Source organism: Pteropus alecto, unplaced genomic scaffold (assembly GCF_000325575.1).
Source record: "Pteropus alecto unplaced genomic scaffold, ASM32557v1 scaffold125, whole genome shotgun sequence".
Taxonomy (NCBI): Eukaryota; Metazoa; Chordata; class Mammalia; order Chiroptera; family Pteropodidae; genus Pteropus; species Pteropus alecto.
Window position 1 is genome coordinate 788131 of NW_006436888.1, and position 27267 is coordinate 815397.

Consider the following 27267-nt stretch of genomic DNA (forward strand, 5'->3'; position numbering starts at 1 on the left):
GGCACATGGCTCACCCTCTCTAGACCTCAGCCGGAAAAGGGGTTTGGAAAAACCACCTCAGAGGACTGTTGCAAGCGCTGGGTGGGGAGGCCGATGCCAGGGGTCTGCTCCCTGCGTAGAGCTCTGACTGGACCCCTTTCTGCCTCTCCTCTCCAGGGACGGGTCACACCTCTGCAGCAGAGTCCCCAGGCCTGTCTTTTAAGCCCACAGAGGGTGACCCGGAGAACCCCTTAGAGCATTGCGGGGTGGACGAGAAAGAGCTGGAGCAGCAGCCTCCCGGCCCCAGCCCCTCACCTCACGGTGGACTGGTACACCAGGTCTTCTCGCTTGCGGTAGTTTTCCATGTGCGAGTAGTTGGTGGAGAACATGGCATCGAAGGTAAAGATCTTCTGCTTGATGGTGCCTCCATCCATCACCTGCAACAGAGCAGAGGCAGCCACAGGTGAGTGTTCAGCCAGCCCTGGCCACACCTCTCCTCCAGGCAGCGAGTGAGCTCCCAGGACACCGCGGAGATGCAGAAGCCGGGAAGCCCACTGCCCTGTCGCCCCCTGGAGAAGGCTCTGGTGGGAGATGTCACAGCTGTCACTACCATCCTCCCAGGTCATCCCCATTTTGTTGATATGCAGACTGAGGCTCTGAAGCGAAGTGACTTCCTGAGCTCCTACAGCTAAGAAGGAGCAGGGCTGGCTCGTCTCTCTGTCCTTTTCCATTGCACCGGGGGGTCCCACTCTGTGAACCCACTGGTTAGCCTGGCAGAAATGACACACAAAGCTTGGGGAGCCGCAGACAGAGCCAGAGTGTGAATGTGTTTTGCAGAGTCAGCCACGGAGTCGCAGCCTGACCCCAAAGCCATTTCTTCCTGAGAAGAGCCAGAATGGGGGATCAGGCAGGACAGGACGAGAGGAGGGGACCTGGGGGCCGGGGCGGTCACTGGCGCAAAGATCTCTCAGGGAGACAAACAAGCCACATTACAATAATTTCTGATAAATCTTGCAAAGGGTCGGCCCAGGATGGCAGAGGAGCCCAGAGAAGGTGCAGCTCCCATCCTGGTAGTCACTGAGGGCTTCCTGAAGCAAGAGATATTTAAGTTGTCTTCTGAAGAAAAATCAGGAAGCCTGGCAAATGGTGAGAGGCTTTTAGGGGACGGCAGGAGCAAAGTCCCTGGGGCAGGAAAGAACAGCGATAGTAGACTGTGTTCTGAGCGCACGGAGCGGAGAGGAAGTGGGGCGAAAGGCCCAAGGGAGTGAACCGCGTGCCGGATCCTGGAGGCAAAGGAGCTCAGTAACCCGGGAAGGCGGGGCGCGGGGTGCGAGCATCTGATCCTCCCTCTGGCCTTAGTGTAAGGATAGATTAATGGCGCACATCTGGAGCCAGGGGATCCCAGAGAAGGCTGAGGAGAATCCGATCTACTGACACGAGGGATGGAGAGAAGGGGGCAGAGTGGGGGACTCCCTCTCCTCTGGCTGCCATTGAGACAGGCCAGGACGTCCCCATTTCACCTAGGAACACAGAAGCCCAGAGAAGTCGGGGCCCAAGGAAGTGATAATAAAGCCTGAGCTGGAAGATGAGCCCGCTCAGGTGGCCAGCTGTTGACAGCTGATTAAAAGCTGGACCCAAGTGTCCTGGGCTCCCAGCTGCCACCCGCCCGCATCCCCACCACCTGCATCCCCAGGTCTGTGCTGCCTCCAGCTAATGAAAGTGTTACTCCACAAAGCAGCAAGGTATGTGTTGTCACTGTTTCAATTATTTATCTGTTTACTCGGCTGCAGTTTTCCGCTTGTCTCAGCAACTCTATTATAGACTGAAAGCTTGCAGCCTCTCGCCACTCAGCTGGGCTCCGGGCTAACAGCCTGCGATGGGAGGCCTCATGCCTGGGCCTGGAGAACTAGAATTAACTCCCTGCGGTCGAGCATGTGGAGGCGGCGGGGGAGGGGCTGAGAAGGGGGCTGTGGCCAGGGACGGGGTATCCAACGGGCTGGGGTCAAGGATGCTGAAAGCCACTTTGCTGGGCATTGAGCTTGGATCTGTCAACCTTCTGAAAAGAATGTCCTAGGTGTAGCTGGGCTCCCCTGGGCACATCTGGACCCAAAGTGACTCGGACCACATCTGTCTGGCTTAGATGGTGTCACTACTGGTTTAGGGGACACAGATGCGATGCAGTCCAGCCAGCATTTATTGAGTGCCAGCTGTGTGACCGGCATGGGCCACAGCAGAATGGGTTACCCTCCACGGAATGCAAGCTCGTCAAGAATAAGGGGGCTTCTATGAGTACCTGAGTCGCCAGGGAGCCCTGGTTGGCCAGGATTAGAATGATGACACATTCACAGGCCCCGGGACCCTGAGGGGGTACCTGAGTCGCCAGGGAGTCCTGGTTGGCCAGGATTAGAATGATGATGACACATTCACAGGCCCCGGGACCCTGAGGGGGATCAGTGTGGGCAGAAGACTGAGTGCCACAGCCTCTCGTCCTGTCTCTTCTTCGGTAGCACTGAGATCAGCTTCTCAAATAGGGGACGAGGAGAAGAGGGAGGAAGGGGAGCAAAGTACCTTTAAATGAGGGCCCTGGGTCAGCAATGTCTGGAGCCATTTTTGGTTGTCACCACTGGGGGTGGCGGATAGTGGCCTCTAGCCGTAGAAGCCATGGGTGCTGTTCCACGATGCATAGAACAACTCCCCAAAGAATGATCCAGCCCGAAATGTCAATAGTGCTAGGTGAGAAATCTGCTTTACGCCCATCCCTTAAAGAGAGTAGCATAGACGATGATTTTCCCATTTTGCAGATGAAGAAATTGAGGCTAAGAGAGGCCAAATGATTCTACCACAGTGGGCTCTTGGCAAAGCTCTGGCGCCCAGCTCAGGGTTCATGTCCCACCCATGAGTCTGAACAAGGCTGTGGGTGAACTCGCCGCCTCTCAGCCCCTCCTCTGGCCGGCTCCGTAAGAGGCAGCCACCAGGACATTCTCCTGAAGCTATGATGGTGGGAGCGTCCTGCCTGCTTGACGTAAAGCCTCACCTCCCTTCAGGTACCGCCTTTTATCACCTCCTAAACTGCGGCAGCCCTTATCGTCCCAATCTCAGATTTCACTCCATTTTTTTTTTTTATTATACAAAGGAGAAAAAAAAAATCTGTCAGTAAAACTGTCTCCTCGAATTTATTCGCCGGGATCGAGGGTTTTATTACTAGGAAAATACACCCGTACCCCACACGTACACACACATGCCCACAAACCCCAGATAAAGCACCGAAGAATTATCTGAGTCATAAATCCCTGTTTCGGGCCGAGGGACAGGGGAGTTTCAAGGACGCACCTGGTTTTCCTTTGGTTTTATTTACATCTTTTTCTCTGGGGCCATGTCTGGGGCCTCACTGTCAGCCTGGAGAATAAATAACTGTTTCCGTTCAACTGGTCTCGAGCTGTGGGGACAGTTCTTCTTTCCATTCCAGCCTTGATGTCCACCAGCCCAGTTCACTGCAATGGCTCTCGGACCTCCCTCAGCCTCAGGGGAAGGTAGAGCAAAAGGATAGACTCCGAATTCACTCTCAGGTCCCAGGCCAGTGGGCGAGGGGCTATTTGCAAGGAGGTTATTCTGTAGTTCCCGGTGGTTAGAACGCCTTGACTTGACCAGACAGAAGCTGGGTGGGGATAAGGGGTTACCATGGGCCACGGGCAGAGGGCATGGAGTTAGGTGGAGAGGATGCTGGAAGACACGTTCCTTTTAATTCTAGAAACATTTCTCCGGGCCTAAGACGTGCAGCCACAGTTCTAGTCCCCAGGGGAGAGAAAGAGTTCCAGACATGGTCGCAGCCCATCATGATGAGCTTCCTCACAGTCTGGTGCGGTCTGCACTGCTCACAATGACCTGAGCAACCAGGGTCAGGAAGACCATGGCTGACGCAACAGGTATTTGACAAGTGTTATCTGATGCCCTTGGAAGAGCCAAGAATTCCTCCGGAGGGAGGGGTGATCACAGAAGGCTTCCTGGAGGAGAGGGCCTCTCTTTAGGGAGTGCTTAGTCCCTGGCTGGCTTTTCCTGACTGTGGGAGGCTTTTCAGCAAGAAGCAGGACTGGTTTCCTCCACCTCCAGAGGAAGTTTTGATTTGTGTTACTTTCTGCTCTTGAGCAAGTCATTTCGCCTCTCCAGGTCTCAGTTTTCTCGTCTGTAACATGGAGATAATGCAACCTACCTTCCTGTGAGGATTAAATGAGATGAGAGCACCTGTCTTGTGGCACACATACTAACATTTTGCTGGGCCACCTCTTTTTCTGTGTCCCCACCACCCTCCAGGCCTGGGACTGCAGGGCAGAATATCTTTTACTGGAAAGCCAAAGGATGCATAACATCAGTAAATGGAAGAAAGGGTCCCGTACTTGGGGAGGGAGGGAGGTAGGAGGGACCCAAAGCCAGTGTGGGCGGCTGAGGACTATGTGTGCAGAGAATGGGGGGAGGGAGAGCAGAGGCCCAGGAGCTGCTAGTGGTCATCGTAGCAGCCCAGAGAGGGAGCTGAGGATGCTTTGAGCTAGTGCCTGGAAGAAGGCTGGTCCTAGGGTCTCCAAGACCCTTTCCCGGTGCCTTAGTGGGGTGAGACCACAAGGTCAGGGCAGACGAAGGGCGACTAGCTAGTGGGTAGGGACATGATGCTGTCCTGGAAAACCAAGGCCCCGGGCTGTGGGTTTTCTCTCCCCCAGAGGGAGATGGGCTTGTGTATTTATTCATTCATTCAAAAGATTTTTTATTGAATTAAATAGGCTCTTGAATGTGAGCTACTCCTAGAACATAAGCTCTATGAAGGCAGGGTCTTTATCTGTCCTGTTCATTGATTGCTCTATGCCCAGGGGCAGGCACATGGTACTCTCTCAATAAATATATGTTGAATGAATGAACGAACAAATGGGTGAATGAGTTGTGTCCTTACCGTGTACCAGGCACTGGGGGTACCATGAGAACGGGGAAAACGCTCCTGCTGCTAGACTTGCCCCAGGTCAGCCTGCTGCCCCCGCACCCTGACCTGGCTAGGCCTTCCTCATCGGAGCAGCCCGGAGATGCTCCAAGAACCAACGTGAACCTGACTTGCACTTTCTCAGCGGTCCCAGCACTAATGCCGTCCACTACGGGAAAGCATCCTGGTCGTGCAGAGGGCACACCTGGACCAGAGAGAAGAGGATGTGTACATGGTTATGCGGAAGGTCCAAGTTTTAACCAGTATCTACACGGGCTTGGCCATGTACACGAGCTTTCTCTCCATGATGTTGTTTGGATTATAAGGACTTCGAGCTCCAGGAGCTGTGTTTCCTGGCACCTAGCACAGTGCCTGGCACACGGTGTGTGCCAAAAGAAGGGTCACTGAGTAGTTAAAGTGTCCTGGGAGACATATGTCATCAACCCCATTTTGCTGATAAAGAATCCAAGGCTAAGAGAGGGCAAAGCGAACTGTCCAAGATCACGTGGTCAGTACGTGATGCGACTGACCCCTCATCACAGACCAGTTAAAAGGAGAGGAGTCAGGGGACCTGTTTTGAGGTTGGAGATGTGGGGACGCCTGGTGCAGTGGAACGTGCAGAAGTTTTGGGGTCATACGGCCCTTGATTCAAGTGCCAGCTCTGCCACTTTTACCTTAAAGCTATGTGACCTTGGAGAGGTCTCCGTGCCTCCGTGTCCTCACCGGCAAAATGGAAACCATGACGCCTACCTGTAAGGTGCTCGTGTGCGAAGTTAGCACATAAGACTACACGCACAGGGCGCCGAGTGGATCGCCTGGCACACGGTGACAATGACAGTGACGGAAACAAAATCGCTAGCATTGATGGAGTGTCTACTATGGGCCAGGCATTATTTGCAAACATTAACTCATGTGATTACAAGGGGCAATGTCCAGTGCATATTGGCTGTCACAGTAGCCCCTCCCCCTCCCTCATGCACAGTGTCGCTTTCCATGATTTTAGTTACCCATGGCCGACCGCTGTCCAAAAATATTACGTGGAAAATTCTGGAAACAAACAGGTTTGTAATTTTAAAATTCATGTTGTTCTGAGGAGCGTGATGAAATCTCTCCCTGTCCTGCTCCGTCCCACCCAACCCTTTGTCCAGCCCATCCGTGCTGTGCGTATAGTACAATAAGGCATTTAGAGAGAGAGAGAGGGAGAGAGAGAGACCATAGTCACATAACTAAATACAGTATATTGTTATATTTGTTCTATTTTATTAGTTATTATCATTAATTTCTTACTGTGCCTAATTTACAAATTAAACTTTATCATAGATACATATATATAGGAAAGAACAGCATATATAGGGTTTGATACTATCCACGGTTTCAGGCACCCATGGGGATCTTGGAACGTATCCCCTGTGAATAAGGGGGGACACCGTATTTATTTTTACTCAGGCGCGAAGCAGGGAGGTTGGTCAGGGCGGGCAGACTCTGATGAAGTCAGGCCACATGGTAGGTGCTCGAGAATGGGCGGCTTTTGTCCTCCCCGCCCTGCCAGCATCTCGGCCATGATTTCCTGGAATGATCACTACACGGCGTGGAAGGGACAGAGAAGGCAGAGACCTGGGTCCTAAGCCTCACAGGCTGTCCCTGCACTGTCCCCTCTCCAGCCTCAGTTTCCCCAAAAGTTCAGTGGGGCAGGGTGACCTTCGAGGATCATTTCTACCCTGATAGCCCACAATGTCCTGAACCTAGAAGAGCTGACCCTGGAAGCTGCAGCTACTCACACTCTGGTCTGGCCCACCAGGCATCAACCAGCTGCCCCCAGGTCCTGAGGTGGTCCGATCCCATCCCAGGGCCCTGGCTACCCCGACCAGCAAATTTGGCTTCAGCCGGGCTGGATTGATTTTCAAGTGGAGCCAGCAAAGCGTGGCAAACAGACTTAGTCCAGCCAGCAGAACGAGAGCCTAATGGCCAGCCGACTGGGGTATTTCATTTGAAAAACAAATAAGTCTTCAGCTCCAGCCTCCTCACCAACAACGTCCCTGGGTGCCATCATCCAGAAGAGAAAAAAAAAAAAAAGGAAGGGGAAAAAAATCACCCTCCCCCCCACCCCCCGCACGCACCCCTCAACCTCCTTCTCTCTGTGTTCCACAAAACCAATTACAGGTTGGAAATAGCTGTAATAAACTTGATATCCCACTTAGGAGCCAATCCCGCTGTGGCTGGAAAGTGTAATAGTGGCAGAGAGTGAAAAGTACTGGTGTATTTTGCCGGAGCTGTTTAAATTGCCTGCCTACATTATCCCAACTCCTCGCCAGCCAGGAAGGAATTTGCTCTCTGGGAAGTGGAGCAGCTGAGGTCCCTGCGACTGGGCAGCGAGAGGGAGGGTTCGCAAGGACAGTTTTAATGAACTGATTAGACATGGCAGACCGGATGGGGCCTGGGCTCTCAAGTTGGGTCAGCCCAGGTTCAATTCCCAGCACGGGCAGGTCTTATAGGGTTGTGGTTGGGGGTAAGGGGCCATTTAGTTGGATAATGCAAGTGACTGACAAATGTCGGCTAGAACATTCCAGCAAGCATGAAGGAGACCCAGTTCTGCTGTGGTACTGGTTCTGGGTTCAGGCACATCACCAATTGTCTTTGTGCCTCAGTGTCCTCGTCTGTAAAATGAGGGATATTCATCGAACCTATGCCCCGGAGTTGTTAGAAATACTACAAGGAAAAAATCTACATGAAAGCATCTTATAAAATGTGAATTTACCGCTCCGTTCCTACTACCATGCAAGTGATGAAAAGCACATCTAGAAACTTCTGCCATGCAACCGTCTCCCAGAAGTCCTTTCTCCACCTCTTTCAATCCTGTGTGCCTAGCAGGGGGACTGGCACATAGTATGTCCTTAATGAATATTTATGGAGTCAATAAAGGAGTCGTTGGATGGAGGAATGGCCCGAGGCAGACCTGTCTCCAACCAGACACTCAGAAAGGATGCCGAGGACATTTCTCCAAGGCGCCGAGCAGAGATGGCGCCAGATTAGCGTTCATGAAGGGCTCACTTTGATCAAGTCAACCTGAAAGCCAGGGCTCAAGCCATTCGTGCTTGAGCTTCTGTTCATTGATTAAGCTCCTTTCACTAGCTGTGCTTGATTCTGCGAGTTCAGCCGTGGGCACAGCACAGGAGAGAGTGAAGATACACAATCGCCTCATTCGAATTTCTGCCATGGGTGTTTTTCAACTCCTCCACTGGAACCTGAAGCTTATGTCATATCTCTTAACTCCTAGAATCTGCTACATAGGGGACTCTCGGTCCTTATCTTTATAGAAATGAAGATTTCTTTTATAGATAAAAAATTGGGGATGGAGAAAGGCTGTCACGTGCCCAGGTTGCTCAGCCGGTAAGTGGAGGAGTGGAGATTTGAACCTGGGTCTGATCCCAAGGTCCAGGACGTGGCTCAGACAGTAGAGTTGGATTAAATGTTGAGTAGGGGGCAATGCAGGAGTGGGTATTCTAGCTGAGGGCAACTGGGGCAGGGGCACAGGGAGGAGGGAGAAGAATGAATGTGGAGAGGAAGCAGGGGACTAAGATGAAGCCTCCTCCTGGCCCGCTGTGTAGGAGGAGGGGCATAGGGTTTCTGTCTCCCTTGTTGCCATGGTGACCCTGGACCACTCTTCCCCCAGACCTCCCGCCCACCTGTTCTCCACCCTGGGTCTGGGAGCTGGGCCAGAGGAGCAGCCACAGAGCGGGGAGGGCAGGCCCCCCGGGGACCTAGGGAAGGAGGAGGCCAGATATCCGAGGACAGGAAGTGGGGGAAATCCTTGAGTCAGGTGCCACCCACCTTTCTGGGTGGCAGGATGCTACCCCTACTCTGTCTCCTGTGTGAGTCCCACCTTCTGGTAGGGCTGGGCTTGGGGTAATTGGCTCTCCCCCCCGTGTATGCGGGAGATCCGGTTTTGACAGAGACAGCTGGTGTCATAAATTGCCTTGTCTCATCTGGTTACCGTGTGATGGCAGACAGCAGCTCAGGGATGCAGTGTGGGGAGTGCCAGGGCCCCAGCGGCTGGAGAAAATGACAGGCAGGAGAGGGGCTGTTGGCTTTGTGGGTTCGATACACGTGGGCAGATTCTTAGGCAAGTGCAAAGAGGTATGTGTGTAACTGGTGTGAGCACAGGCGCCAGGAGCAGCTAGCAGCCAGCTCGTGTGGGTAAGCATGCGTGCAAATGAGAAAGCCTGTGTTCAGGGGCTGTGTGTGTGCGCATCAGCAGGGGTGAGTATACAAATCTGCACGCTTCCAGGCTGCATATAAGGGTACACACATGTGTGTGTGCCATTCTAGATGTTTGGAGACAATTATGAGGGTTCGGGAGTGTAAGACGTGTGTACATGTTCAAGGGTGCGTGTCAGTTTGTGGATTTATGGTGTATGTGCACATGTGTGTGTACGTGTGATGCCTGCATCCACAGTGTAAGCCCAGTCTACACACCCTGCTCCGTGCTCCAAGCCCCAGAAGAGGGCAGATGTCAGCTAGCCTGCTTATGTGTAGGGGTAATTCTCTGAGATACGCCAGATAGGGAGACAACATCGTGTCAACCCTGCCCCCATGCCCCCCAGGCTCCCACAAGTCAAACACTAAGCTACAGTCAGACCAAACCCCTGAGCCTCCCAAACTCCTCTGGACACAGGCTTGGATGCTCTGGGACCTCCCTTCCCATCTCTTGTGCATCTGCCTCCGCCTTCCTCAAACCCATGTTTCAGGGGCTATGGGCAAGGAGCATGGAGACAGGGAAGATAGAGGTAGTTGCTGGACACTCCCACTTCTGGGCACAGCAGAATCACCTCGATCAGGTGGGAGTGGGGATTGAGAATGTCGCTTCCTCTAGAAGCCCACCTTAGAGGTTCGAATTCAGTGAGTCCCGGGCACAGTCTCGATTCCTCATTTTTAACAAGCCCAGTCTGGTCAGTTGGTTGCAGGGGTTGGGGACCATAATTCGGAGACACTGCCCTAAACTCCTTCCCCCATCCAGAGCCTCTTCACAGCTTTCCAAGGGGCTGTCAACAGCCAGACCTTGGTGCCCTCGGAGGCCAGCCTCTCAGAGCAGGAGACCATTGACTCTCCCATCTAGACCTCCCACTTTATAGGTCAAACCAAGGCCCAGAGAGGGGAGGGACATGCCGGGGCTACAGAGGAAGGAGGTGGCAGGGCCAGGAGCCGCGCCCTTGGCTCCGAAGTACCTCCCCTTTGCACCCTGGTGCTTTGAATCCAGACCTAGAAAGCGAGGGTCGCCGTCGAGGACCCCAGCTGCAGCACCAGAGCCGCCCTCGCCCGCTTTCCACCTTCAGGTCGAGGCGCTCATGTCCCGCTCCCTGCTGCCTCCTCCCTCGCCTCTTGACAGTGATTCCCCAGCGCTGGAGATGGCCCCACCTCCACAGGGAAGGCTCTTTCCCAGCATAGTCTGTCATGTCCTGGAAGTGTGGGGCTGGGATGGAGCAGGAGGAGGAAGGAACGGCGTGTGCACCCATCTCATAGCTCCCTGAAGGCCAGTCCTTCTTACCTGCCCTGGGTCTTCATTCCTCTCACCTAAGTGACCTCAGCTTCTCATTCATTCATTCATTCATGCATGCATTCATTCGTTTGTTCGTTTGTTCGTTCATTCATTCTTTACATTCAGCACCTCCTAAGGCCAGGTCTATGGACAAAGAGTGGCATCAGACATGATCCTGGCCCTTGAGGAGCTCAGAGAAAGGGCAGGGCAGGGGCATCACAAGAGAAACGTTCTCGCCCTGCCATAGATGTGGACCAGAAACGGCACAGGGTGGCGGGGAAGAGGGTAGTGAGTTCTGCCAAGAGGGGCTCAGGGCAGGCCCTGCATAAGAGAGTTCACTGAGTTGTGCCTTGGAGGATGGAGAAGAGTCTGTAGGGCAGACAGGGGAGGCAGGAGGGCCCTCGAGGCATAGAAGAGAGCCAGGCAAAGGCACGAAAGAAGGTGAGGCTCGAGTGAACAGTTGTCAGGAATTCAGGACGGGTTCCGTGGGATGCTGTGTGGGGTTCAGGGATGCGGAGCCTGGCTGTGGGAGCCCTGCCTGGCGTGAAGGTTCTTCAGACCTATGGAGTTTGGGTTTGGTGATGGCAGTCGAAGCTCTAGGTTCAGATCTAATTCAAAACCTCAGGGAAGTCACATCACAGCTCTGTGCCTCAGTTTCCCCACCTATAAATGAGGACAGCAGTAGTACCACCTCACAGATGGCTGAAGGATGAATCTAGTTCTTCCACATTAAGTGCCTGGGATACAGTACACACTCTTCAATTGTGTGTTAATATTATTACTTGTAAAATGCTCAGCACGGTAGATATTATTATTGCTGTTATTTTGTGGGAGAGAGATGGGCAGCCACTGAAGGGGAGTCACAGCTCCCACTATGGTCAGAAAGAGCTCCCTGGCTCCAGTGTAGACAATGGATCCAGGGGCAAGAGGGTCTGGACTTGGGAAGAGGCCACAGGAATGAGAGAAGGGCCCATTTCTCCAACACCTTTTTCAGGGCTGCAACTTGATTTTAGGGTCCCATGAGACGGCTGGGCAGGTGTTTATGTGTGTGTGTCGGGCACGGCTGAGTCCTGTCTAATCCCAATATCCGTGTTATCTATGTGTAAGGCTCTGGCCCCAATCTCCTCTCCGTGACACCCCCCACAATGTCCCTCAGTGGCCATACTCAGCACTTAGTCCTGGTGCCACCCCCTGGGCTGCCTGTCAGTGAGCACGCCTGTGTAGACAGGTTGTGTCCAGCAAAGGCTCATCACAGGAACAGATGCCCAGCTTGTGTCAGTCTGGCTGACCGATGCAGTCAGAAAGGGCCGCCAGTCCGCGGGAAGGCACCTCACTGTGCCAACCTGCCCGGCCGTCCATGCTCGGCAGCTATGCAGACAATCAGGCCTGTGTCAGCATGAGTGGCCGCCAGCAGATCCATGGACATGGCCCATCAGGGGCCTGCGCCAGCCTGCCCACCTGCAAACATTGCTAGGCTGGCATATCCTGCCCACTGAAATTAGCACAAGTCATCGCAGGCAGCCTAGCCCAGTGGAGCCTGTCTCTGTCCATCTGTGGCTGCCCCTGGGAATAAGCACTTTACCAAGACCCCCAGCAGCCCACTGGAGAAAAAGAATGCTGAACTGAGAGCCAGGAGACCCGGGCACCATCTCTGCTCAGTCTATAACTGGTAGCGGATGCTGGGAAATTTTCATCTGTCTCTGAGGCTGTTTTCTCATCTGTTAAATGGGGTGAGGATGGCTAATTCCTAAATTCACTCCCTGCTGTTCCTTGTAAGTGATGTTAGCAACAGGCAAGCTCGGAGTGGCAGAATTCTGTGTTTGAGGGGTTGGTTGCATGAGGGCTAGTCCAGCCCTTCTATGTGCCAGAGACTGTTATGGGTACAGGGGATAAAACTGTGAACAAGACGAAGTCCCTCTACTCCTGGAGTCCACGTTCTAGTGGGACGAGACAGATAATAAATCATCATATTAAGGAAGATCGAAGACATGTATCAGATCGGGAGAACTGCCATGAGGACAATTAAAACAGAGTGATGGATGGAGGAGGTGGAGGCCACGCGGATCAGGTGGCCAGAAAGGCTGGGTCTGGGAGACCACGTTTAAGCTGAAATCCCAATGAAGAAGTGGGTCAAGTTCGTGTGGAAAGAATCGAGTTGCTCGCTGCCAGCTCCCTATGAAGTCCTGTTTGTTCAATGCTTCTGGCTTCCTGTGTAATCCCAACGATCACCAGCACCCGCCACCCCCCGACCCCCGACCGGGGCAATGCTATCTGCATGTTGCAGATGAGGATTCAGAGTCTAGGAGAGGTGAACGGGTTTGCCAAGGTGCCCACTGTCCCGATCCAGCTCGGCGAATGCAAGTTGACTTTCACTTTCCCGAAAACTAGCCTTAATGTTTCTGAAAGCGTGCGTAACCTTGCACGAGTCACCCCGCACTGTGCTGGCTGGGCCCCACGGCACCATTTTTATTCCTCAACAGTTGATTATCAACATTTTCAAACATTTGGAAAAGCGTGAAGAATTTTAAAGCAAGCACCCACATTTCCGCCACCTAACTTCTACAGTGGACATTTGGCCCAGCCTGCTTTATCACATACCTCTCCTTCCACCCACCCTCACCCCCTCCACGCACTGTATTTCTTCTACAGATTCCAAAGTGAGTTGCAGACATCGGTACACTTTATTTCTAGATGTTTCAGCATGCTTATCATTAATCAGACTTCCATATTTATGTATAATTCTCTTTCTTAGGTAAGATTTACACACAATGGAAGGCACAAATCTCAAGCATACCACTCAATGAGTTTTGACAAATGCACACGCCTGTATGACTCAAACGCTTCTCATGATGTGGAATTCCATCACTCCAGAAAGTTCCTTCCGCCCCTTCCTCGTCAATTTTAGTCCCTACAGGCAACCATTATTCTGATGTTTCTCACACCATTTTTTTCCTTTCTAGAATTCCATATACATGGAATCACACAGCAGGCAGTGTTTAGTGAAGGCTCTTTTCTCCCAGCATAATATTTTTGGGACCCACCCCACGTAGCTAGCTGTGTGTGCCCGTAGTTTATTCCTTTTTATAGCTGAGTAGTATTCCATTGGAAGAAGACACCACCGTTTGTTCAGCCATTCTCTTGTTAGTAGACACCTGAACTCTTGCCCATTTGGCTCTCCGTCGCATGCAGCTGCTCAGAATATTCTTGTACAGTTTTTTAATGGATGCATGTTGTCATTTCTCTTGCTATTGCTTTGTTTAATAAAGAGTCAGTTTAACATGACAAGTATTTTCTGAGCACCTACTGTGTGTCGGAACCTGTGCTAGACACTGAGCTGAGTGACTCAGCCTGAGCTGGGGGCTTGGTCTTCAAGGGCTCTGACCATTCGGAAGGTCGGAACACACGGGGGTGCCTGTTAGGGACCAATGCTGTGTGCATGTCACTGTGTTTCATCCTCACAATAGCCTGCAGGATGCTCACTGTGACCCCAGTTTTCAGAGGAGGCACCTGAGACCAGAGTGATGAAGGGACCTGCCCGAGACAAGTGGCAGAGCTGGGCTTCAAACTCGAGGTGATGCCAAATCTTGCTTTATTCTTTGCCCTGCGTGATGCCAGGGAGGCCAGTGATCTGTTAAAGGTCACTGGGCAGCACCGCGACAAGAACATAAGCTCCTGGGTTTCCCATCCAGGGTTTGCTCCTGACACCACGATGGCTTCATCTTGAGGCCCTTCAGAAAAGGTCTCGGCATTTGTTGGACCAACATTTCCTTTGGGAAACAGGACTGGGACAGCTGAGTTATATAAAAGTCTTGATTATTTGGGTATGTCTGTGTCCCAGTGCATGAGCCCATCAGACGAAACCCGTCCCCTATGCCTGCTAGTCCAGGACCATGAAGTAACGGGCCCCAGGAGTCAGGCAGAAGCCTGAGTGTGAGTCCCTGGCAGACAGTGGGAAGTGGCTTGACCACCAGTGAGATAGGGAGGCTATACAAGTCCAAAGTCATTCAATTAAAAGACAAAAACCCAAGTGTATGTCAAATTAACACAATCTGTGAATTCGGCCCCAGACAATGGTTTTACGAGCCCAACTCTAAGCAAATGAAGACAATGATGATAACTGGAGGAAGGAACGTGTGTTGGATTAAAGGCGATGCCACATTTTTATGGCGGTCTTCCTTTCAAACTAGGCATGTTCTATGACTGCTTTGACCAATGGAATATGCAGAAGTGGCAAAAATGTTTCCAGTCCCAGGCCTTAGGAGGTTGGCGGCTGCCACTTCCTGTCTCTGACCAGGGTGCTGGAGAGACCACATGGAGAGGGAGGGGCACCTTGCAGACCCCAGCCTTCAAGCCCTGCCTGTACGCGAGTGAAGTTGCCTTGACCCCTGCAGACCAGCCTAGCCGCGAACTGAATACTACCCAGTCATCCCAGTCGATGCCATTTGAAGCATTGCGATCACCCAGCTGAGCCTTGCTTTAATTCCTGACCACATAATAGTGAGCCATAATAAAATAGCTGTTGCTTTAAGCCGCTGCATTTCAGGAGGGTTTGTACACAGCAATAACTAGAGCCACATATTTAACCTCTTGTGGAGGAGGAGCGCCATGTCGGCACCCACCTGCACACACAGGAGGTGCCTGTGCCATCTCCATCCGATCGTGAAAGCCTCTGTTTGACTGGAGCCACATTTGGGTGGGCAAAGATGGCTGTGTCAGGCAAGGTCCAGCAGGAGACAGATCTGCCCGTGCACAGAGGGTAAATGAGGAGACCTCAACATCAGGATTATTTACAAAGATGTGAGCAAGGCTGAGGGATCCCAACAAGCTATGGGTAGTACCTGGGGCAGGGGTGAGTGGGGGCTATTACTTTTTTAAGGAACAGAGAGAAAGGGACAAAGGACTGAAGAATTTTACCTGCATCTGAGAGAGCAGCAGCTGAAGGAGAATGTCACCTAGCACGAGCGTGGGCAGAGAAACACAGGGATCTAGCAGGGAGGAGCTGGAGAGTGAAGACCCTGGCTTCATTTCTACCTGCCCTCCTACCTGCAGGTGCCTCCCTGCAGGCATCAGCCAAATACAACTGGGAACCAGAGGGCAGTGAAACCCATTGATGCCACCTGTGCAGGTCAGCCTGTGGGCACAAAGAAGGATGGAGAAGGATGAGAGAGGGTCTGGAGGATCAGAATAAGGTGTTCACGTGGGGGCAGATGGCATGGACTTTAGTCCAGGAGTCCAGAGGGCTGAGCTTGAGTGGCCACCTAGCTTGGGCAGTTTTCATTAGATGCTGTTCTTTGTCAGGTTGCTCCACAGCTGGGTAAAGCGAGGTCCCACCCCCCACCAATCCCCCCATCAGGCAGTTCCTGATGAGTATGTAGAAAACAGTATTGTCAGAGAGAGATTCCCATTAAACTGTCATGTTTCTTCCCATAGCTGCCTCATATCTGATCACAAGACATTCCCGGTGGGCAAGAGACCTGAGCACATCTCTGCTTCTTCATTAGAGCCAGGCTCTGTGAAACGGAGATGTAGGGGAGCTGAGAAAGGAAGGCCGGTTCTTCACGCCTTTGGCCTCGGGAATAGGTCTCGAGAGTGGTCCTTCTGGGAAGTTGGGCTTGGGGCTTGGAGATGCTGAACTCTAACACAGAGCCCTGGGTTAAGATTTCTTCCCATAATTCTGCTCCAAGGGCATTTTCCAAAAAAAAAGAACATGAGAATGGCTCCTAACCCCTACCCAACCCCCCACCCCCCAGGGCGGCTCTGCAGCCTGCTCTCTCCAAGCAGTCATATGGGGCCCTGTGCATACAAGGCCCCACACTTGGTTAAATGCTTTGCTGTTGCTATCTTGAAATCTGGGCCACTTTGTAATCATTTTGGAAGGAAGATCTCCACATTTTCATTTTGCATTGGGCTACACGAATTAGGTAGCTGACCCTATTTCCAAGCAAGCGAGAGGTCTCTGGACCTGATTCCATTGTTCTAATCAGGACTCAGGAGACTTTCTCTGATACGAAATATTTGAGGATTTCCAGGCTTTACAGATTTTCTTGCAACTAATTAACTCTGCCGCTATAGTGTGAAAGCAGCTGGAGATAATCTATAAACAAATGAATGGACATGGCTGTGTTCTAATAAAACTTTATTGCAAAAAACAGATGGTGGGCCAGATTTGGCCTATGGGCATGGGTGTGCAACCCTTGATCTGAAATGGAAGCCCTTCCTCTCCTGTCCACCTGTCTGAGTCTAATTCTTTATGACTCCGCTCAAAAGGTTTTCTAACATCTCTGAAGAGAGCTCAGCTGCTCCTCTTCTGCTCCCACCTACGTCAGCACCTGTACATATTTATTGATCGAGCCAGAGCTAAGAGGCAAGCTTCGCGCTAAGCGCAGGGGCTGTAGTGGTGAGCAAGCAGGTGTGGTTACAGCCTACATGGAGCTTTGTGGTAAATACTGTGGGAGTACGAAGCTATAAACTGCGAAGGGTGACCATTTTGTTCAATACCCAATCCTGGCATAACAATGTGGTAACAGAATGAGTGGACCAATACCAAAATGCATGGCCATATGCTTATCATTCTTTCCTTCCAGTTGGGCCACTTGAGCCTCTGAGTCATTTCTGAGGTGGACCTGGGAGATGTCTTCACCAGAGAGGTGAGCAACTTGCCCTAAGACACACAGCAGCAGACTAGTGACACGTGTGGGATTCAAACCCCCAGGTCAGGCTCATTCCAGTCACATCCAGGAGTTAGACTTAAGCAATGGTTTCCTAACAAAGCTAGGAGAGGTGGCATCGGCAGCTGGTATCACGGGTTTCAACACAAGGTGTATAGATGTCCCCATTCCTTGCTAGGTAAGCAGGAAGTCTAGTTCAATTCCTCTGGGGGAAAGAAAATTGAAGAGTCTAGTGTTGTTTCTTATTACAAGGAAACTAACTGTCCAATAAAAATCACCCAGCCTATTAAAAAAAATCTTTATCTGGCTTTGAACGACACTTGGTGTTATAACAACAACAAAAAACTCTATTTGCTTTTCATTATAGATCTGGTTGTATTGTGTTCCCTTGTCCCCAGGGAACAAGGATTTCACTGGCAGGGTGATTACTAAAAGAAAAAGAGAAGAAAAGGAAGTAGGCTTTGGAGTCAACCGATCTTGGGTCCAAATTCGACTACAGACTCAACTGAGAGACTTAGAGCCTTCATTACCTCTGTGAGCCTCAGTCTTCCTGCCTGTAAAATGGGTGCACCGCCAAAGATTTGGCAAAGATGACGTGGTCAATAGTTAGGGCTTTGTGCCAGGTACCTTTATAGGAGACGTGGCCCCTGCTCTCAGGGATCATGCCTTGTACTAAGAGACCAATTACACAGATCACTTAGAACATCAAAGAGCAAGGTGATTTCGAGTGGTGATCAGTGCTCTGAGGCAAACAAACCAGGGAGCGAGGGGCTAGAAATCAATCTGGGGATTCTGGTAAGGACCAGAGGAGGCTTCTCTAAAACCTGAAGGATTAGAAGGAGCTGGCTCTGGGGAGGCTGGGAAGAGGAGGATGCCACGCAGAGGTCGGAGCCACTGCCAAGTACCTGAGATGGGATGGAGCTGGTTATGTGAGGGAACAGAAACACAGCTGGAATGGCAAGTGGAGTGAGTGAGGTGGAGAGTGGTGGGTCCTCGATTCGGAGAGCTATCTGGGGACATATCGCATGAGGTCTTAAAGCTGGTGCAAGGAGGTTTAATTGTATTCTTGCTGTAATGGGAAGACATTGGAGAGTCTTAAGCAGGGGAATCTCTGTTCAAAAGATCCCTCTGATTGCTAGTAGAGAAGAGACTGTAGGGCCCAGTGGGAGCAGAAAGACCCTGCCAGAGTCTCCCATCCAGGCATGAAGTAGACAGAGGCTGTGGACTTTGGCTGAGGTCACCCAGCCAAAAAGTAGCACAGGTGCATTTGAGTCTGGTCCTTTCACCATGCTGCTCCTGCTGGAGACCGGCCCCGTCATTGTCATGACTGGTTGACCATACCCTGTCTCCCTGGATTGCCTGGGGTACTGTGACTACCTTTGAGCCCTGGGAAATGGTCAGGGGGAGGAGGGAAGTGGAATTGTAGGCTGAACACCTGCCCAGGTTTGCTTGGGACTGAGGAGCTACCAGGATGCGGGACTTTTGGTTTTAATACCTGGGTAGTTACAGACAAACTACAAGTTGGCTTTCCTAATCAGAGGACTTGGATGTGGGACTTACCGTGCTAAAACTGGGGAGTCTTGGGCAAGTTGGGATGCGTAAGTCACCATAATTCTATGTTACCCATGAAGCAGCTAGAGAGTTATTGGGTTGAAGTTATTGGGGTGGCAGATTCCATCAGTAACGAGACAGCCCTTTTTAATTGCCAAGATACTCAGAGATGGAATGGTGTGTCTACAGTGGGTAGTGAGCTCCCCATCATGAGAGGCATAGAAGCAACAGTTAGATGATGCTCGGTGAGAGCCCCCAAAAGTCCGTCCTCTGTCCCTGGCTGCAAGGCGAGGCAGAAGAGAGGTCTGTCTGAGCTCAGCTGGCTTGCTACATTCTAGCTTCTCTTGGGCCTATTATCCGAAGCCGACTCCATTCCTGTTCCTTCCATGCCTCACCAGCCAGCTAAGTGAGGCCTGAGAATTACTTGCACCATCAGGTAAATATTACAGCAGTCAAAGGTGTGGCTTTGGTGGGGAGAATGATGTATCATTTGCAGAAATGCTACCAGCGCCTCAAATTACACACATGACCTGCGAGTGGGGAGCGGTGATTGACAGCTTCAGTGGCTCCGTTTCGGGTAGTTTTTTCTTTCGAATTCGCTGATAGACATTGAAATGAAGGAGCCCAAAGATCAGCCCCTCAGTGATGAGGTCTGCCCGGCGGGCAGAAAGCCTGTTGCCTCCCAGCCTGGCCTGTTTCCGGGGCGGCTGACATTGTAATCTCCATGGTCATGGTCGGAAATCTGGTCTCTAGTCAGTGGTGGTCACTGAGCAGCCTTGAGGAGTAGCGGCCTTCCTCTGTGGACCACTGACTACGCGCCAGCTCTGAGCTAACCTACCTATATCTGAATTATAGTACAATGGGCCTCCTCTTGCACCCAGGCCTCTGAAGCGGATGTCAAGTATTGGTGAAACCTTGGGGGCACTTGAGTCATCCAGGGTGCCCCCACCCCACAATCCTCTGCAGAGTCTTCCTAGACTGCCTGGGGCTGGGGAAGAAAAGAGGGATGTGGGACGGAGCCAACCTCAGAGCTGTTTTCTCTGTCATTTCAGTTGAGGTCTTCAAAGGAGCCACTTCTCTGAGCTTTGGGTGGGGAGGAGAGGTGAGCGGACAGAGAGCGTTTGGAATTTCTTAATTTTAGTTCCCTGCAAGGCTGGTAATTCAGCCACCAGGCACACTGTGAGCACCAAGAGGTGGGAAACGAAGCTGCCAGCAACCAGAGTGAGTGCAAAAAACGCCGCCTGGCTCAGAGCTGAGGGGGGAGATGCATGAGGGTGGAGGATGGGGGGCTGGCGCTGTGAGCAGGTGCATTCTGGAAGGTGTGTGGTGGGAGTTCAGAGAGTCGGAAGTATGCTTCCAAAATGCAGGCAGGCCTCTCAGTTTATGTATGTGAGAAACCCAGCTCCAAAGAGGGGAGGGGACCTGCCTAAGGTCACTTGGTAAATTACGATTGCTATCTCAGTGGCTGTTCTTGCCTTCCCAGGAGCCTCTGCTCTTTCATAATGGTCCCTGCGGCCCTACATGGAGGTGAAGGCCTGGAATCATAAGCAGAAAGCAAGGAAGGCTTCTCCTTGTCACTAGAGCGATGAGAGAGACATCCTCGCTGGGGAGATTCAGCTGGTCTGATGGCACAGGTGTCTCCCCTCATCTTGGGACTCGTCAGACTGATGGCGAAGACACAGCTCCGACTCTAATACAGCTCCCAGTCTGATGAGGGAGACTGAGCTCTGCACGAAGAGGTGCAGCCTCTGGGTTTTGGGGGCTTCCGGGCTGAGAGGGACCTTTTGTTCAAGCCCATTCCTTGGCTGAGGGGACCCCGCATTGAACTCTTTCCAGTGAACTTAGCATTCATTCAGGGTGCTGACATTCCTCCTCTTCCAGGAAGTCCTCCCCAAGACTTGCATCCCATCTCATGACACGGGACCAAGGCTGTCTGGGTCCTTCTTCATCTGCTAGGAAGGGGCTGACAGTCACCCCAAAGCCTTGGGCAAATGCATACGGATGTCACACTTATGCCAGGTCTGTTACCCTGAGTCCCATCAGAATCATGCAACTTCTCTCACTGTAAATGCTATGGGAGCACTGCAGAGGCCGCAGGCACCCCGATCCCCTCTGCCTCTCCCTCTGCAGAACTCCCCTGCCTTCGATTGTGCCTTAAATAGCAGCTCCTCTCACGTCCTGACATGTTTGTTTACAGCGCATTTGCTCCTGGACTGAGAGGTCTGGTGGAGGAGCTGGGACATGGAGAACAATCGACCAGCACAGGAGAGAGATGGCATTGAATTGACACAGGCAAAGGATTCGCTGCACAGCAAACCCTGGAGCTACTGCAAAGACAGCGGTGATCCTGCGTGAACTTCAACCTGGGGACCCTGCCATCGACAGGGCTGAGGGGGATTCCTGCCTTGGGTGGCACATGTGTGACAAATGACTCTCTTCCCCCTGGATAAACCTGTGGGACAGTTGGCCAGCTGCTTCCCTTGCTTCTTCCCCTGGAGCCCCCAGGATGAAGGCCAGCTACAGGTTCAATGCCTCCTGGACTTTCATCTGCTTAGCGCCCCGGGGAGGAACTAATTAGTTTTTGTTTTGCATGTTGGTGGCAGGTAATTTCCTCCACTCCCAAGGCATGAGGATGACTGCTCTAAGCAGAGCTGGAGGAAGAGCGAGGCAAGCCACAGTCCAGCCACACCTAGGGACTCCCTGCAGCTGGTTAGTAGCAGGGCCAGCACTAGGACCCAGGTCCCCTGACCCCAGACCCCATAGCTTGGCTCCCTCCTGCGTGCGGCTGGGTATTCCAGATATATTGCAGAGACACTCAGGCAGCCTGCCTTCAGGGGTCCCATCCCAGTCACCTGAGTGATCAGCTCTGAAGTTTCCTCCTTTGGTGTTTTGTAGGAAGTTCCCATTTGGTGTAAGTACTTTGGGGCTATAAATGGGTGGGGTCTCAGGGACTGTGTGCAGGCTGGATGTTCCAGATGTATTGCAGAGACACTCAGGCAGCCTGCCTTCAGGGGCTGTCTCTGCTTCAGCTTCGCTCCCCAGGGACAAGGGAGTCCCTGAGATCCCCCCTTTTATAGCCCCAAAGTACTTACACCAAATGGGAACTTCCTACAAAGCACCAAAGGAGGAAACTTCAGAGCTGATCACTCAGGTGACTGGGATGGGAGGAGGGAAGCTATGGGGTCTGGGGTCAGGGGACCTGGGTCCCAGTGCTGGTCCTGCTACTAACTAGCTGCAGGACTAAGTCTGCTCACTCTTGATAAAGCATCTGCCACCTGCAGGCGCAGTCTGGGCGCTGGGGATATGGCGGTGAATAAAACGAAGATTCTTGCTCACCTTCTAGAGCAGGGTTGGCAAACATTTCCTGTGAAGAGCTGATCGTAACTATTTCAAGCTTTACGAATCGCACGATGCCTGTTGCAACTACTCAACTCTACTGCTGATCAGCGTAGACAATACGTAAATGACTAAGTGTGGCTGTGTTCGAACAAAGTCTTATTTACAAAAACAGGTGGTGGGCTGGATTTGGTGTGTGGGCTGCAGTTCCATCTATTCTAGAGGATCCAGGCTGGAGAATTAGCCATTTCTATGATGGAGCCGGGCACGGCCCAAAGAATGGAGCCTCTGCCTTCCAAGAGCCCAGGGTCTTGGAAAATCAGCAGGTTCCAGCCACAGGGCCTGCTCTCCCCTCCTTTCTCCAGTCTTCATGAAGTGGCCTTGGGCCTCCTTCTCCAAACCTCTTTGAGCCAAGGTTGTCCTTCCTCATAGTGGTCGTTATGGAAAGAGAGTGACAGAGGGAATCCAGCAGATTCTCAGAGTGGACGCTGAGCAGCAGGCCAGGGCACAGTAGATAAGAGGCTGCATAAAATGCTAAGGAGCTGGAAATCAGCTCCCGACACCTCTGTGACCCTGCCTTCTAACCCTTGCCCAGTTAGGAGCTTCTTTTGCCTTCCTGACTATGGCCAAGACTCACCTCCTCTAGGATGCCCACCCAGGTTGACTCTCTGGGATCTGGTCTTTCCTGTCTCTCTCCTCAGAGCACAGTAACATGTGTTTCCTATGGGTGTCCCAATCACCCATTAGACAGCCTATTCCCACCAGCGTGAGGGCAATGTTTAGGCCAGCCAATAGTTAGCCAACTGCCAGACGTGTGAGCACAGTCAAGAAAACAGAGCTGCCTAGTTCATCACTTCAGATATGTGAGCAAAAAGAGCTTATTGTTGTAACCACTGAGACTTTGTGGTCATTTGTTACACAGCATTACCACAGTAATAGGTAACTGATACACATATAGTTGAGAATTCGGACTGTAGAGTTCAATTGCCTGCCTCCACTCTATACTAGATATGTGACCCGGAACAAGTTACCTAGCCTCTCTGGCCCTCAGTCTCTTCATCTACAAAGTAAGAGTAATGACAGAAGCCACCTAATAGGGTGCTGTGAGGGTTAATGAGACAGTTCCTGTAAAATGTTTAGAACAGGGCCTGACATACAGCAAGTGGTCAATAAATATTAACTCAATATTGCTGTTCCATGGCTGAACCAGAGCCTTTGAGGATAAATTTCTGGGTCATTCCCACCTCTGCACAGTCTGGTTGAAAAAACTCCCACCTCCTGTCTCCATCACGACTACATTAGATCACAGACAACTTTTTCCCCAGTGGCCACCTCCAAGCTCTTAATCTCTATGGCTCAGAAGAAAAACCTGCTGAAAAATGCCAGTAGAAGATCCAGGACCTCAGACAGCATCCTCTGTCCTCCTTCCGGAGCTTAAGGAAGGAGCAGGTTTGCCTGGGAAGCGCACACTTGTTTTGAGATCCCTAGCTATGTGAACCTGGTGCCAAAAATCCGTGTGAAGAGCAGAGAATTCAGCCAGCAGCGCAGCGTGGGGAAGGCCAGCATGTGGCTGTCAGGCAGGGTGGAGGCCTTCCTTCCAGCTGCCTGGTGGGCAGAGGCATCAGCCTGGAACCGGGTGATGAGGCAGCATATGAAAATGGAGACTCAGCACCCCAAAGAAGGGTTTGACCAAGGGTGCAGGATGCTGTGTGTGTGTGTGTGTGTGTGTGTGTGTGTGTAGCATGGCGAGAAAGTATACCCAGGTGGGTGGTTTGGGGCTGGATTTACGTGGATGTATGTGTGCAAGGGCAGACGGATAGTGCAGGAAGCATACAGAGGACTCGCGGGGGTGAGAATCTGTGCCTGACAGGAACACTGGACTCACAACCCCTATCGGGAACTTCGGAGCCAGGTGTGTTTCAGAGCTCAGGCCTCATTCTCCTTCTGGAAGGTGATGTGGTGCTTGTTAAGTGTATTGCATAATCCACCCAGGGTGCTGAGGATTCACTCTGTAATCACCCACATCAATACGTCTGCAGTGAAATGTCTGGACGGTAACACTAAGTGAGATCAATAAAGACCATAAATAACCTCCCATTGGCTCAGGCTCGGTTTTGCCTCCAAGTCAGTTCAAGTCAGGTCCAGTTTGGCCAACAAATAAATTATCCAAAAAACCTTTCAATTTTCAGATCTCTTTAGATTTCCAGGTTGTAGGTCAGGGGTTGTAGGCTTGTGAAAACAGCGTAAGAATTGTGATGTTACGCTCAAAGATCGCTACAATAGTTGCCATGTCTGGGGTATCTGTCATGTGCTTGGTTTCGCCAGCTGGAATATTATTCATCGTGACCCTGAAAGCTGGGCATGGGCTTTTCCACGTGGTAGAGAAGGGGAAGTGTAGGGTTGCCAAGGTTACAGGAGTACCTAAGTCACCACAACAGGTAAGAAGAAGCAGAACCAGAGAAGAGGCAAATTGCGTTCAGAGAATCACATGGAATTAAGTGCCAGGAAGAGAGAGATTTCTTTTAAGCTCAGTGGTTCATCAGCTGAATTTGCACCTTCCGGTCTGTGTATTTCTGTTTACACGTAGAATAAGAAAACGATGGGGCCTTAAAGACCGTTAACCCCTTGCCCAGGGGCTTTCTATCATGATGTCCTCCCGAGAAGAGATGCCAGCATACTGATCTCTGCTCCGTCCACACCCTCTCTTGCCATTTCACAGCTGGAGAAACTGAGGCTCAGGGCACAGTGACTTGCCTGAGAGCACATGTGTCGTAGCAGGACAAGAATCATGGTATTCAAATGCCTCGTATATAGCAACGACACTGTCTATTAGTTGAGCACTTACTCTATGCCAGGCCTAGTTCTGTGTCTTTATGTGCAGGATCTCGTGTCGTTTAAGCGGTGGGGGTTGGACTGGAAGCAAGCTTGCTGAAAGTGGTTCATAAATGCATGGCTTCTTGCTGGTGGGTTGCAACAGGATGCTTATGAAGTGGCAGACACAGCAGAGATTAGAGACCCACTAGGAGACAGTAGGAAGAGAGGAGAGCAGGACCATCCCCTGATTCAGAGGGAGGGAAGGTAATGCAGCTTCTTGGGAATTTAAGATAATAAGCAAGAAAAACAATCACTTTATTTAAATGACTAGAAGAAGATTTGGCTTCACTCTGTAAGAGGAAGCAGTTAAGGGGTTTTATTTTATTTTTGGCCCTAATAATATTACAATCTCCAGGCTGGTTATTATCTGTCACTTTCCAGGGAAGATTGAAAAGAAAATAGTTTTATCCCAGGCAATTGCAAACCGCTCCGTTTGATGAGTTGTTGTTCCCACTTAGAAATTACATGCACCTGTGTCAGGTGACCCGGCCCGGCTGGATGGCTTTGTTTAACTGGGTACAGAAGAGAGGGGGGTTGGGGGTGGGGGAGAGAAAATCCTCCTGGTTTTCCACAGGAATTCTAAAAACTACAGCTGCATATGAGAGTCAGGAGTAGGATGTAGGCAGGTAGTGAAAGACACACATTTCTGGTCTGCTCAGCAGACCCCAGGCCGTTTTAACAACGTCTTTCATTGCTGCTGCATGTTTTTTTGTTGTTGTTTTTGTTTGTTTTGAGACGGCTGCTCTAGGTTCTACCTGAGCCGGCTTGGCTGGAGAAGTGAGTGGTTCTGAGAGACTCTCACAAAATGAAGATTCAGAAGCTGTCAGACCAGGAAATGGTCCCAGAGAGAACCCCATAAATTCACATCGAAGATGGAAAACAGGGCCCCAAGGCTCCACAGCAAGTAAGAAGCAGAACTGGGACCAGAACTCAGATGCTCAGTCCAAGACTGGTTTCCATTACCCCATTACACCTAGTAGAGATGGGGGCGGGACTGGAAGACCCCCAAACTCTTCCTTCTTCTTCTTCAGGCCCGCTTCACCGGAACCTTTACAAATGATGACAGAAGCAAGTTGAGAAAGCACGACCTCTCCCCAGCATTAGAGTCATTCCCCAAATTAGCTCTGAGCACACCTTACAGAAGACACTGGAACTCCAGTCACATCATGAACTAGAGAAACTCTTAAGTGGGGTACAGCAGGTCCCTCTTAAGTGCCCCCCTTTTAGCCCCTCCAATGGCCTCCCTATTCCTCATCAGCAGTCAATGTTGGGTTCTCTGCTCTGCCCTGTCCACCCCTCTTCCCCAATCCAAAAGCCTGGATTTTGTCTCACAGGCGCTGATACCAGCCATCATATGGCCGTCCAAACACTCCCTTTTATGACATCACAGCAGATCCTGAAGAGCAGGGAGGGTGAAGGCAGGGCTGTGGGGCTGGCTTGGGATGGCAGGGGACGTGGTTGATTTGCTCTATTCTCTCATCATTCATCGTGTGGTTGCAGCTGCCAATCACCATGCAAGATGCGGACTTGCCCCGGGAGCCCCTTTGGAAAGCACACTGAGTCCTGAGCAGCCGTGGGGCTAGCTTCCAGGTAAAGCCTTCTTAACATGGCAATAGATGCAATGGACTTGGTTCTTAACAAAACAAAACAAAACAAAACAAAACAAAACAAAACAAAACAAAACAAAACAAAAATTCCCTTCCTGGATACATGATTTATTCCTCAAGGTGATGAAGAGTTAAGCAAGGATTCAGTCAGGCTCACACTAGTCTCCACTTTCCAGCTCTCTAGGATCCCAACCTCTCTCTTCCAAGTCTGGAAGAGTACTGCGATGGATTTGATAAAGATGTACTATGCACCTACTGTGTGTCAGGCACTCTCATTGGATTCATCTCATCATGTGAGGACACTGGGGCTCAGAGGGGTTACAGACTTGACCTGAGTCCCACAGGTTCTAGGTGACAAACCCGGGACTCAAACCCAGACCCCCTGTCTTTGTGGCAGAGGCCACTGGTGCCATTCCCACGCCCCTACACTTACGTCCACCTGTACCGCCCTCTGCCCTGAGCTGTTTGGCTGCCAGAACAGTAGTGTTCATGTCCTAGCATCAGTCCTCGCCATGGCAGACAGGGAGTCAGTGGACAAATACTCTGGTGGGGAAGGGTAACGGAGTGGGATCTCCACTACCATTCAAATCATGGTCCCTGGACCAAACGTGCCAGCATCACCCGGGAGTTTGTTAGAAATGCAGATTCTTGGGCTCCACCTCAGACCTACCGAATCAGACTCTCTGGAGGTGGGGATCAAATCTTCTTTCAAAAAACCACTCCAGGCGATTCTACAGCTGTCTCACTGCACACAACTCC

At 51.4% G+C, this 27267-nt stretch overlaps 1 protein-coding gene across 1 annotated transcript in view; it reads right to left on the bottom strand.

Moving 5' to 3' along the window:
- IGSF21 (immunoglobin superfamily member 21) overlaps positions 1 to 27267 on the bottom strand; it is a 226856-nt gene that overhangs the window by 71565 nt on the left and 128024 nt on the right. The window contains 1 exon segment of the mRNA XM_006914306.1: positions 295 to 416. Within this exon segment, the coding sequence (XP_006914368.1) occupies positions 295 to 416 (122 nt within the window).